This window comes from Petromyzon marinus, chromosome 52 (assembly GCF_048934315.1).
Source record: "Petromyzon marinus isolate PM22_M1 ecotype Great Lakes invasive population chromosome 52, UKy_Petmar_22M1.pri1.0, whole genome shotgun sequence".
NCBI classification, from domain to species: Eukaryota; Metazoa; Chordata; class Hyperoartia; order Petromyzontiformes; family Petromyzontidae; genus Petromyzon; species Petromyzon marinus.
The window spans coordinates 3,607,144-3,619,527 of record NC_133718.1 but is presented as its reverse complement, the minus strand read 5'-3'; the positions used below and the strand labels follow the sequence as shown (position 1 = coordinate 3,619,527).

At 50.8% G+C, this 12,384-nt stretch overlaps 1 protein-coding gene across 5 annotated transcripts in view; it reads right to left on the bottom strand.

The window, feature by feature from the left end:
- PRPF3 (pre-mRNA processing factor 3) overlaps positions 1 to 12,384 on the bottom strand; it is a 30,522-nt gene that overhangs the window by 6,435 nt on the left and 11,703 nt on the right. For all 5 annotated transcript variants that reach the window (XM_032973816.2, XM_032973811.2, XM_032973812.2 and 2 more), the window contains exons 7-14: positions 10,294 to 10,669; positions 9,686 to 9,852; positions 8,594 to 8,700; positions 7,752 to 7,898; positions 6,307 to 6,406; positions 4,985 to 5,098; positions 3,233 to 3,351; positions 1,024 to 1,101 (exon numbers count right to left, since the gene is read on the bottom strand). In XM_032973816.2, the coding sequence (XP_032829707.2) occupies positions 1,024 to 1,101; positions 3,233 to 3,351; positions 4,985 to 5,098; positions 6,307 to 6,406; positions 7,752 to 7,898; positions 8,594 to 8,700; positions 9,686 to 9,852; positions 10,294 to 10,669 (1,208 nt within the window). The remainder of the gene's footprint in view (positions 1 to 1,023; positions 1,102 to 3,232; positions 3,352 to 4,984; positions 5,099 to 6,306; positions 6,407 to 7,751; positions 7,899 to 8,593; positions 8,701 to 9,685; positions 9,853 to 10,293; positions 10,670 to 12,384) is intronic.

Below are 12,384 nucleotides of genomic sequence, written 5' to 3'. Positions count from 1 at the left end.
TAGCTCATTGGATTCCTCAAATATAAATATTCTGTTTCTATATCTGCCTCTCAGCAAAAGCCCACTCCACTCTGAACACAAACGACTTTAGTTGGTTACCAAGTTTTACCAGGACACCCCACAGGTCGTGTTCCTTGTTGTCCAAATTTCTGGCCAAATGTGGTGGATACCTCCACGATCATAGTCAACAGAGTGGGCAAATCACCAAGCCAATGAGACGTGTTTTGGCTGTGACGTCAACGTGCAAATCTGGCCCTCGAGAGATGCATACTCTTTGGTTCCATTGGGTAAAGTCACGTAGGTGAAAATAAAATAACAAAAAATCACGACGTTTCGGCCACAACACAAGCGGCCTTCATCAGGTGAAGGGATGAGACTGTCTGGAGGACAGCGCTGGAGTGAGAAAAGCCACGCTTAGATCACGACGCTTTAAATTTAGAATCCTCGAGAGATGCTTCCTTCCGATCGGTTGCCGTCTTTTGCGCCGTGCGCTGCGGTGTTTTTGCGTCGCATGGTGGCGTTGCGCAGCACCGATCTCCGTTAACGCCTCCACGTGCCGCTTGGGAGCCTTTTCAGGAACCGAAGAGAGGCAGCTTCCCAGGGACGTGGCAGCGAAACGTCAGACGCCGTGCCAAACGACACGAGGCATTGTTTGGAAATGTGTTCTGTACACACCGAGAGCCGAGCTTCTCTGAACTCCAAACACAGAGGCGTCCCTAGGGCACGGCACATCGGTGCAACCATCCCGGGCCCCGGCGCTTTGTGGGGGGGGGCCCACACTTTGAAGTCACGGTGTCAGATGTGATACTTCTGGTTTAGTTTGATAGTTTGAAAGTTCGAAAGCGTCGGGGGGGGGGGGGGGGGGGTTATGCCCCTGGCCCCACACCCCTCCCCCTACGGATATGCCTGCCCAAAACCAATTGTGATTAGCGGCAGGGAGTATTCTGCGGAGAGGCGGCATGCTTTGGTTATCTGGGCGGCCGAGCGCCACCGGCGAAACGCTGCGCGACACTCGGTCCTCACATTCTTTCGAGTTTGATTCCTCGGCCCACTTGATGCGATTCATCATCAACCGCCGGAACTTCTTCTGGGATTTTGGTCCTGACAAACAAAAAAACACAAACAAACAAACACGCGAGTGATGAATGGCAACTGGCGCGCACTCGTTAATATATCTACTCCCGCAGACGACAAGCACAGCCCCTGTTAGCTTGGTACGGCAAGTGCGGTTAGCGAGCACCTATTAAGGGTGGCACAACCTAAAGGTACGGTTGGGTGGGGCTGAGATCACGCGTCCATTTGTCTTGTTCAACTTTCACTTTCAGCCTGTTGTCAATCCACTGGCAGATTAAGGCTTCCCCACGTCACGTCGGTCACAGGGATTGTTTCGACCATACTTCATCATTCTGGCGATCGCGGTTTGGCGAGAGTGAGGTTCAAGCAGGGAACCAGATATCGCTCGGCACTCGCGTTATAACCGTGGCCGGGAATCGAACTCAGGCGGCCGGGTTCGTAGTGAAGTGCGCCAACTACCGCGCCACCGTTCCCATATACGCTGTCAGGTACACCACTGAGCTTCCCAATGACCGTGCCATACGAGTTTCAAATGCGGCACAACAGAGGTTTAAGTACTTCTCTCTACTCGTTGGCAGGTAATTATTTATCAATTCCCGGAGACCAATTTCCAGTGTTCTTTCAGATGTCCCTTGTGGACAATCTATAAAACCCTTACATTCCTGAAGTTACTGAAATGCGCCATCAACTTGCACACACAAAATCCCATAACACAGCGGAAATTACCCGGCACATTTAAATCGCCTACTCAAGCATCTGCTCCTTTCAAGGTCCCGTCTTTAAATCAGTTTTCAGTTGAGTGGTTTGCGAAATTGACTTAAAATCAAACAAACGGGGGTGCTTAAAAATAAACTACGTCAGCGCCGAATACTTGTGCAGACCAGTAAACTTTTACGTGGAGTGTCGGGCGACGGTCGTGTGCTGTGTGCGCAAGCTATCGTAATTTTAGAGACGTTACTCCTTCTCTGGCAGACGGCCGGCGTATAACATATCGCTTGCGAGGCAGAAAAAAAGCGCACAAAGAACATTTGTTTTACGGAGGTGTAAAATAACGTGTATATAAATAGAAGCCATCCAAGCTGTCCCAAGACAGAGCGTACCTTCTTTCTCACGATGACAGAATAAATCTGAAAAAATCTTACAACCATCCTCCTCTGAAAATGTTGATTTTTTTTTCAAGCCACGGAAGCAAGGCGAAATGTTTTTACCGCTCAAGCGACTGATCAGCGCCGACCTCCGTTCACCCGCCCCCCCCCCCCCCCAACGTGAGTCACGGGTGAAGAGCTCATTTGTGTCGTCGAAAGAAGCTCGCCTGACAACTCGCATTAAAAATAAACCCCGCCGTGGCGGTCGTTTTAAAGAAAATAAAATCTCGCGCGGCGCGAGCTATTTACGACGAGCCCAGAAACCGCCGGCGGAAATGAGCCCAGGATCCCCGGGGGGGGGGGGGGGGGGGGGGGGTGGTCCAAATTAATGAAAACGAAAACGCTGCCGTCTGCACCGCTTTACTACGTCACCTGAGACGGCGCGGAAAGCGCGACCTAATCGGGTGTGCCGTTATTCATTTATTAAATAGCTTTTACACGTGACAATCGCACAGTGAGAGCAAACCAGATGCGCTAGAAACACATATATACACTACATATGCAGTACTCTATACTCTTTGGTTCTTTCGGTAAAGTCACGTAGGTATTAAATAAATCACGATGTTTCGATTGCAACACAAGCAATCATCATCAGGTGTGAAAACCACAGCAAGAAAAATGTTTTTTTTGCTGAAGTGGGAACATTTTCCTTGCTGTGGTTTTCCCCACCTGATGACGATTGCTTGTGTTGCAATCGAATCGTCGTGATTTAATTTATTTTATCCCCACGTGACTTTACCGAAAGAACCAAAGAGTATGGATCCCCACAGTCACGAAAACTCCAAATCTAGATACATATTGTGGCATCATTTGAATGTTCTGCGAGTGGACGTCGTCAGCCCACGTAGCCACGGAGCCACGCGACACCCTCCTCCAGCACGTGCAGGGCGACCAGTCGGCCCGGCACGCCCTGACGCACTTCACAGCCGGAGACGACATACGCCACGGTCTCCAGGCTCCCCGCGTTCACACAGCGTGCTGGTGATCGTGCGAGAGGGGTAGGCATCATTTACCCCCTTCGACGACCACCACGTTGACGTCCTTGTGCAAGACCACGCCTCCGGTGAGGAACAACTGGTTCGCGTTCGTCTCGATCTTGAACTTCTTCGACGGGTTCGTCAGGTCACGGATCCTGTGCGAGGGGAAGTAAAATGGTCGCGAATATTACTGATGGAGATGCTGCGATGAGATCGGCTCGTGTGCGCGAGCGGGATGGATTGTTGCGTCGAACGGCTGCGAGGGATGGCGAAGGCTTATGGAGGCCTTCATCCGCCGGCGGATTAATCAAGGCTGACGGATGATGATACTCATCCAGAGTCTTTTAAAGATCCACCGTTGGATGAACGTCTCCCTATGCCGTGTCACGGGGTCTGTTTGGCTATACTTCGGCAGGTTGATGAGTGCAGGCTCGTGAAGGAGGGAGTGGGGACCAAGACCGGTTCAGACATCATATTCAACTGATGTTGGCTGTGGATAAATTCAGCGGTGAGCGATGATGATGATGATGACCATGAACTCGCTCAACTTGAGACCCCCCATTAAACCATGGACGGGGAATCAAACCTGCATAAGAAAATCCTCAATAAAAATAACCTCAGCGGGGCTGGCTCCGTCCTCAGATGGGCCTTACCTGGTAAATTTATAATAGTTTATAGATGCGGCACTTGCACCTTCCTCGAGCGTACTCCGCAGAAGCAAGCCACAGCACCACTGCCTGTTCAGTGTCCTCAGTCCCTCCATCCAGTGTGGCCTGAGAGGCAACCATCCTCCGCAACACTAAAAAACTAAACTAATTTTATTTGACCAGGTAAGGCCCACTGAGATATCTAGCTCTTTTTCAGAGGCGACCAGGCCACAAATGATAGCGCAATCAAGTGGCTATCATGTGTAAATTTATAGCAGCCAAATACTCTAAAAGCGTGACGTTAATTCGAATTGTTGGGAGGGAAAAACCAAAGGACCCGGAGAAAAACCCACACGGCTACGGGGAGAGACATGCTAACTCCATTTACAGGCGCCAGGGTGGGGATCGAACCCATGACCTCCTACGTACCAGGCGAGGGAGTTAACATCTCGCCACAGCGGTGTATAAGCGTCACACCTATCCCTTTTTTCCAATGGGATATTCCGAGCCGAGCCAGCACGAGGGGATCCTCACGGTACGGCTGGTTTCTCCCACTACCGATTTGAACGAGCCCAAGCTGGAATCAACCTGACCTAGCTACGATGGCCTCGCGAGAAGCCGCCTCTGAACCTGGCTCCGTTGCCCTGGCAAGAACGAACGAGCGAGCTCCCACTGTGCGTGTCGCCGGGGGTGCCGGTAAATATGCGAGGTCACAGCGTCACCGCGTCACCCACAAACGTCTCGGACGCGTTCGCCGGAGCGTGCCGTCAGCGCCACTCCACGACTCGGCTTCCGCAGTGGGGGACAAAACAACCTCGGCGCCTGCTGAGCCCGGCTCGGTTGTGCAGTGGAACAGAGTTTAGATTCTGCACTTCCACGTTTACACCTCGGCCTATCGCAGATGCCATATCCGGCCTTGTTATCTCGCCCCCGTAAACCACCTCGATTCCTCGTACAAATAAAAATAATTATTATTTTTTAAACCCAGACGATACCGGTCCCGCCGCACCGCAATGGATGCTTGCAGATTGTTTCCTGTATACTGTTGTTGGAATCTCCCCGGTGTGGTTTGCCGGGCCCACATGTTGTTGCAATAAACATATTATACTTTTTTTTTTTTTAAAAGAAACCCAGCCACCACCTGTAGACGGAGATGTGCACGCCACTGGTCGTGTCCTCCTTCAGCTTCTTGATCTTCTTCTCCCTGCGCTGCTCCACCGGCAGCTTCCGCGCCGCGTTCGCCTCCTCGTGGGCCCTAAGCAGAGCGGCGCGCGATCACTCGGCGTCAATTCCGTCCGCCCGTCCGCATGCATTTCTACCCGGCCGGCCTTTACGGAAGCGTTGAAAACTATTGCGCCCAAGGTCCACGCGCTTGTTTGTACGGAGATAGAGATGTGTGTGTGTGTGTGCGTGCGTGCGCGTTGGCACAGGAGATGCACAGCCGGTGCATCTGCCAGTCATCTCAGTCGGTAAAACCATTGCATCTGGGGCTCCGTCCGGTGACCTGTCAGCGAGCCTTCTACAACTTCACGTGGCCTCAAAGTGCACCTGGCCTGCAACAGGCGCCGTGGTGATGTTACCGTTACTTAGTGGTGAATAGCGGGTATTGATGTGCGTGGAGAAAGCTGCACACGTGCGTATGTGTGCAGAGAGAGCTGTAGATATGTGCATGAAAAATTCTGCAGTGTGTTTGTACAAAGCTATAGTTATAGGAGAGTGTGCATGTAAAAAGCTTTAGATATGCGTGTTCGTATAAAGGTACATATGATTGTGTATTTAAATGACTACAGATGTGCATGTAGACATGAGTATGCATGTAAAGAGCTGTAGATGTGTGTACAGAGCTGTGCATGGACATCTGTGACAAAGAGCTTCATAGCTCATCGGATTCATCCAGTGTAAATAAAGATTCTGATTTTGTACATGTGTGCCTACAGAGCAGACGTGTGCGTGATTAAAGACCTGTGCTACGAACCTGGCAACCCGAGTTCGAATCCTGCTCACGGCCAACACCAGTGACGATTATCGAAACTAACCCTGGGACCTCCCCTAGGCCGACTACGCCTCAATTGCCACTGGGGAGACAAAGGCGGCCGGGTGTGCTGCTGGCCATCCACCCCCGTCGTCTGCAGTGCCGGCTTCCATAGATGCAACTCACTAACAGCAATTACCCCAAGCGTCTGCTGAGGCTACAAGGGTGATCTTTGTCTATGCTGCATTAGTTTACTGGGGTTAGATCAGGCAGCCCGTTGGGTCGCAGAGCTCGATGGAGTAGCCACCGCTGACTGCGGTAGTCGCGCGAGTGGCCCAGGTTTCAAATTCACTTGCCCGAACATCCTCTTGTATATATGTATGCTGAACTTCTTTCGCACATCACACAGCCAACCGTGCTAATCGGAGGTGCAACACGGGGGATGTTTGTGCGTTTGTTTTTTTTGTTAAAGAGCCGCACGTGAGGCTCACCTGAGCCGCTTGGCCATCTGTGCCCGCACGTGAGCCTCCACTTTGGTGGGGTCCTGCACGGCCTCCGTGCCCAGCACGCGCATGAGGTTCGAGATCCTCACTGAGTGCGACAATCAGGAGGAACGGACGATTGCAGGTATGACACAGCAACAACAACGACGACAATGATGACAACAACCGCCATGGCGGTGGCGACTAGAACCACAGCGACAACCGTCGCAATAACTTCGAACATGACGAATAGCAATCATCACAACTATAATGCTCGACAATAACAATCCTTGTTCTACTTTCATTGATATATTTTTTTATTATTCTACTGATTGGCAGGCGCCAACAGCTCGCAATCGTAAGGTGGAGAGTTCACATTCCGGTTGGGGGTGGACTCGGCCCATCATCCTTCTGGGCTCAATAAACTAAGTACAGATTTGTGCGGAAGTCAATAGTAGTTGTCCTCCATAAAACAGGTTTTTTGGGTTAGATCCCGTAAATATATAAATGTGTCGTTAAACCCGCCACCACCCGACACAGCCAATTAGTAAGGTTTTTCACGTAAACAGAACGTGCAAATTCGCTACTAGTACAGCACACCGGTGTGTTGGATAGCAAAACCACAACATTTACAATCTGAGTACGACGTTTCCCCATTAATTACAACTAGCGTACTAATTGGCTGTCGGGTGGTGGAGGGTTGAACGACACATTTATATATTTACACGATCTCACCCAAAAAAACCTGTATTATGGATATTGGTCGCGAAAGCCTACGTGTTAAACTAGTAGTTGTCCTATACGGAGAGACTTGCTCCCACCATATTATTGTGGAATGTCCACCACTGCCTCAGTGCTGTAAATAGGTTAGCAGCAATGCCTCAATGCTCATTTAGCCACTTTCAAGCCATAAGATTTAGATTTTACTTAGGGAGCAGTGGCGCAGTCATTAGCGCACCGTGCTACTAACATGGAGGTAGATTCCCAGCCACGGTTAAGAACAAAGGCAAGCGAGTGATGTCCGGGGGCCCCACCACTTCACCAACAAAGACAAAGACCCCCTGTATAGCCCTAACAGACTGTTGGGACAAGTGCTATTAGCGAGCACCTATGAAGGCCGGAACAGTACACGAGGGGGTGGGTGGCCAGCACCCCAGTGGCGATGTTTACACACAGCACCAGGTAGTCACTTGAGGCTGAGTCGACCTAGGGGAGGCCTGGGACCGGTTCAGATAATCGTCACCGGTGGTGGCCGTGAGCGGGAATGCAACTCGTGGCGTTGGCTTCGTGGCCCGGCGAGCTAACCGCTACGCCAACGCTCCCCCGCTTCGCGAACGCACGGCCACCGACCGGCGTGGCGACGGCCTAATCAAACAACGCCCGTCCGTAAACTAATCGCCCTGCGTACAACGGCTCCCAGGTTGACGGGGATTTACTGCGAGGGCCCCAGGTACCTTTGGGTTCGGGCGGGGGAGCCAGACCCAGGCGAATCTTCTCCTGCAGCTCCTTCTGAGCCTCCCTGCGGGTCTGACGGCGCAGCTTCTTGCGCTCCTTCTTGGTCAGGTAGATTCCCAGCGTCACCGGCTTGTCGCTCTCCACGGCTGGGGTGGGGGTAGGGGACACGCACACGGGGGGTGGAATTGTACACGCATCACTCGTGCATTCATTCATTCACCGAACACAAAGGTGTCGCACAACGGTGAATGTAGAACACAGGCGCACGAGTGGAACGTGCATCGTTCATTCACGCACTCGTGATTCATTCACTCGACACATATGAGTCACTACGGTGCATCTAGAACACAGGCAGGGGTGAGGGAGCAAACATTTTGCATTAATATACAGTAAAACCTTGGATTGCGAGTAACTTGGTCTGCGAGTGTTTTGCAAGACAAGCAAACATTTTAAATAAACATTAATTTGATAAACGAGCGAGGTCTGCAATACGAGTAGTGTACGTATACGCTTTATCTGCCGAGCGTCACGTGATCACAACTGATAAACGAGTGCTTTGATATACGAGTGCTTTGGATTACAAACACGTTTCCGGACCGAATTATGCTCGCAATCCAAGGTTTTACTGTATAGACAATTCATTCACTGAACCCAGACACGTCACAACAGTGATCTCCGATTAGCACGGTCATTCACGTACATTATGAAAGAAGCTCAACATACAGACATATATGGCACGTGCTTTTTGCCCGAAGCATCGGCAACTGTAAAAATATAAGTTCAGCATATGTACGTACACATGCGACGGTGTATCACGGCTGCTGTCACGGGTGCACCCTACCAATTTCGGTGTCCGCGCTGGGGCTGTTTATCTGCGCGGGATGCTCCACGAGGTTGGTGATGCCGTCGAGCTGACCCTTCTCCAGCTCCAGGTGCACGTCGGAGTCGCTGGGGAGATGTGCACAGACGGAGCGGGAAAGAGACAGCGAGCTTCGTTACACGCACAGGAAGCCTACAACTGAAAACTGATTTTTTTTTAATTATACCAGGTAAGGCCCACTGAGCTAGACAGCTCTTTTTTTTTTTTTCAATAAGCGTCCTGGCCGCAAATGATAGCTCGAAAAAGTGGCTTATCACGCGGAGATTTAGAGCAGCCTAATACTCTATTAAACGCGTGTCGATTCTAAATGTGGAGGGAAAAACTGGAGGATCCATGGAAAAATCCACGCGACCGCAGAGAGAGAGAGAACATGCAAACTTCAAATCTACAGCAGGCGTTAGGGTCAGGACCGAACCCACGACCTCCTGTATGCCAGGCGAGGACGATAACATCTTGACGAATGCACGGCCAGACCGGCGTGCGTGTAAAATAGCTTCCCTCAACCACCGTCCTTCTCTCTCCTCAGTGACCGACTGCCACTTTATCTCAAACGCGGACGCCCACTGTTTGTGTACAGCGTCCGTATGTGCGGTGGGAATTCAGATGCTGTGTAAAGCCACATTGTATCATACCGACTCAAACAGAGACCCACGAGACTACTGCTTGGCTGTCTCTCAGAAATATTCCTGCTGCTTCTGTACGTCCATCGTAAGATGCGGTCGCATTTAGACGCCACGTAAATCCACGAAGTTACTTGTGTCGTTTTCCTACGGCACAGGAAAGTCGCTCGACGGACATAACGACACGGTATCACTCCCGCGTAATCACTGCGACCGTCACCGTCACATATTTTGTAACCGTAACGCGGCAAAGTGGGTGATTAATTTCATCGACCGACCGACAATGAGCGATGGCTGCAGTCAATCACCCCCCCCCCCCCAGCACCACCACCACCACCACCACCACCCCAAACCGTGGTTTGAACTTCCCAAAACTCTCCGCTCGATCGCGAGCAGCGTGGTCGCACGCTTGCGCCCCAGACGCGTGACGTACTGGTCGTAGGACGACGGCAGGATGTAGTAGTCCCACCACTCCACCTCAGGGACCTCGTCGTCCTGCTGCTCCTTCTTGGGCGCGATGAGCGCTAGCTTGGTGGCCGACTGGATGCCCGTCTTCTTGGCGGCTTGCGCAATCTCCGACTGCAGCTTCTCCAATTGCGCCTACCGGGAAACAGCCGCTCTTGTAGTTAAAACACTTAGGCTCTGTGTACCGGAGCCACCCCACAAGAGATTTAAGATTCTGTTCGTGAGAAAACAAGACTTTAAGGAGCCCTGCCATAGCACTCTAAGTTGGATCATCACATTTGACTTGTTAAAATTAAATGAAACCTGTACGAGAACATCCAATGGATCAATAATGGACAAAGTTACTTTCTCGCTCAAGGCCGACCATGCGATCGATTAACCCTACAAGAAAAAAAAGCAACGTTCTAAAAACTGTCGCGTGGTAAGCAGCGCACTTGTCTTGTGGGTTAGTGGACGTAAAACGTTTCAGTATTTACTCAAATTTACTTTACTTCATGACTGCAAACACTCCCTCTCGTATGGTTACTCCGCCCGGCAGTTTCACAACCAACGCCGCCCGCCCCTCCCCTCCCTCACCTTGCACCGTATGCGCTGCGCGATCTTCTCGAAGCGGCCCTTATCGTGGAAGCGGAAGTGGCGTCGCGGGCGCGAGGCCACCTCAGCGGGCACGCGCGGGTCGTAGAAGTGCTGCGCCTCCACGTCCTCCGTGGGCCTCTCCTTCAGCTGCTGCTTGAACTGCTGGCGCCGCACGGCGCGGATGTTCGCCTTCAGCGTGGGCATACGGTGCGTGAGCTCCACGGCGCGCCCCGCCGCGTCCACCGTGCGGCCCTGGTCGTCCAGGATCAGAGGGGCCGGACGGGCGCCGGGGACCGCGCCGGGGGCCGCGCCGCCGGCGGCTGCCGCTGCGGTGGCCGCGTCCTTGCCGGCCAGCTGTTCGGCGATCCCGCCCATCCTGGCGGACGGAGTTGGGGGTGGGGAGCGGGGGGGGAGTTGTGGTCGGAGTGAATAAGATTAAGCTGAAAACAAAACTATTTTTATTTTACCAGGTGAGGCCCACTGAGCTATGTAACTCTTTCGGTAAAGTCACGTAGGTAGAAAAATAAAACAAAATAAATAATATATCGCGACGTTTCAATCGCGACACAAGCGGTCGTCCTCGGGCGGAATTTTTTTTTATCCAGCAGTGGAACTGCTGAACCAGCGACCTGACCTGACCTGGCCACACATACGATAGCTCAACGAAGTGGCTTATCATCGTGTGGAACTTTATAGCAGCCAAATATTCTACACGCACATTGATACTAAATGTGGATGGAAAAATCGGTGGACCCGCAAAATAATTCACGCGACTACGGGGAGAAAATGCAAACTCCAAATATACAGGCCCCAGGTTTGGGATCGAACCCACGCCTCCTGTATACCATGCGAGGTAGTTAATATATCGAGGTTCAAGGGGGGCTTCTAGCATTTGCGTAGGCCGCAGCTTGGTACGCATGGATTAGATAATATACAGGGTGACAATGACGACTGCTGTACAGTCAACGATTCAGACCAGGATGATGGGGAAAACCGTGCTGGCTAAAATTACGTCGACAACAATGATGATGATTAAGTGATGGTGGTGATGATGATAATAATTACATTCACATAGCGCTTTTCAACAAGCATTTGAAAGCACTGTACAGGAGACAGCAGCAGCAGACACTCAGCATGACAATAAAATAAATATACATTTTAAGAATCATTACTAAATGAACTAATTCTAATAAGCAGGAAATGTATAAATAGGTTTTAAGGCGCATTTTTTAAATGTTCACATACTCGGAAACCCCTGATATCTGATGGAAGAGCGTTCCATTGCCTGGGAGCTACACGGGAAAAATCTCGGTCACCCACAGGCCGAATCTTCGACCTGGGAATGCAGAGAAGATCTGCATCTCCAGATCTTGAGGGGACATGGGTGTACTCATTGTTTTTTTCGGTAAAGTCACGAATGGCCCCTCCCCCCAACCGTATTTCCTATTTAAGCTTCTGTTCATCCCTCCGGCCCCCCCCTCTCTCTGCCTCCCTGTCCATCTTTCCTCCCTCCTTACCTCTTGGTGGACTTGTATATGTATTTCTACTGACCGTGTACCTCGTATTTTTCATTCTATCTATGCTGGTATGTGCAATCCAAAGGTTGAACACGAAATTTAACACTCTTCTGAAATTCGTGGTCTGCCAGGAAGTGTCTAACTGTGTTGTTGGCCTGACTGGATGTGCTTCACAATGTTTTTCAGGTTTCTTGAATTCTCGTCTCTCATCTTTTTGTTGTATTTACCTCCGTGTATTTTTTGTTTTAATATAATTTTATTGTATTTCTACATACGTGACTTTACCGAAAAAAAACAATGAGTTATTTTATGCAGTCACGAAAGCTTAAATACTTTATGGACATGGGTGTAGCATGCCAATGATGTAGGCTGGGGTAAGATGATTCACTGCTTTGTAAGTTAATAGGATTATACACTGTATTCTATGTGAAACTAGAAGCTAGTGCAGCGAGGCCAAAACGGGAGTCATATGATGTGAAGGTGTTGTGGTTAACACCCTCGCAGCCGCATTCTGAACATGCTGCAAATTGATCAGCACCTTCTTAGCCACGTCAGGGAGTAAGACAATACAATA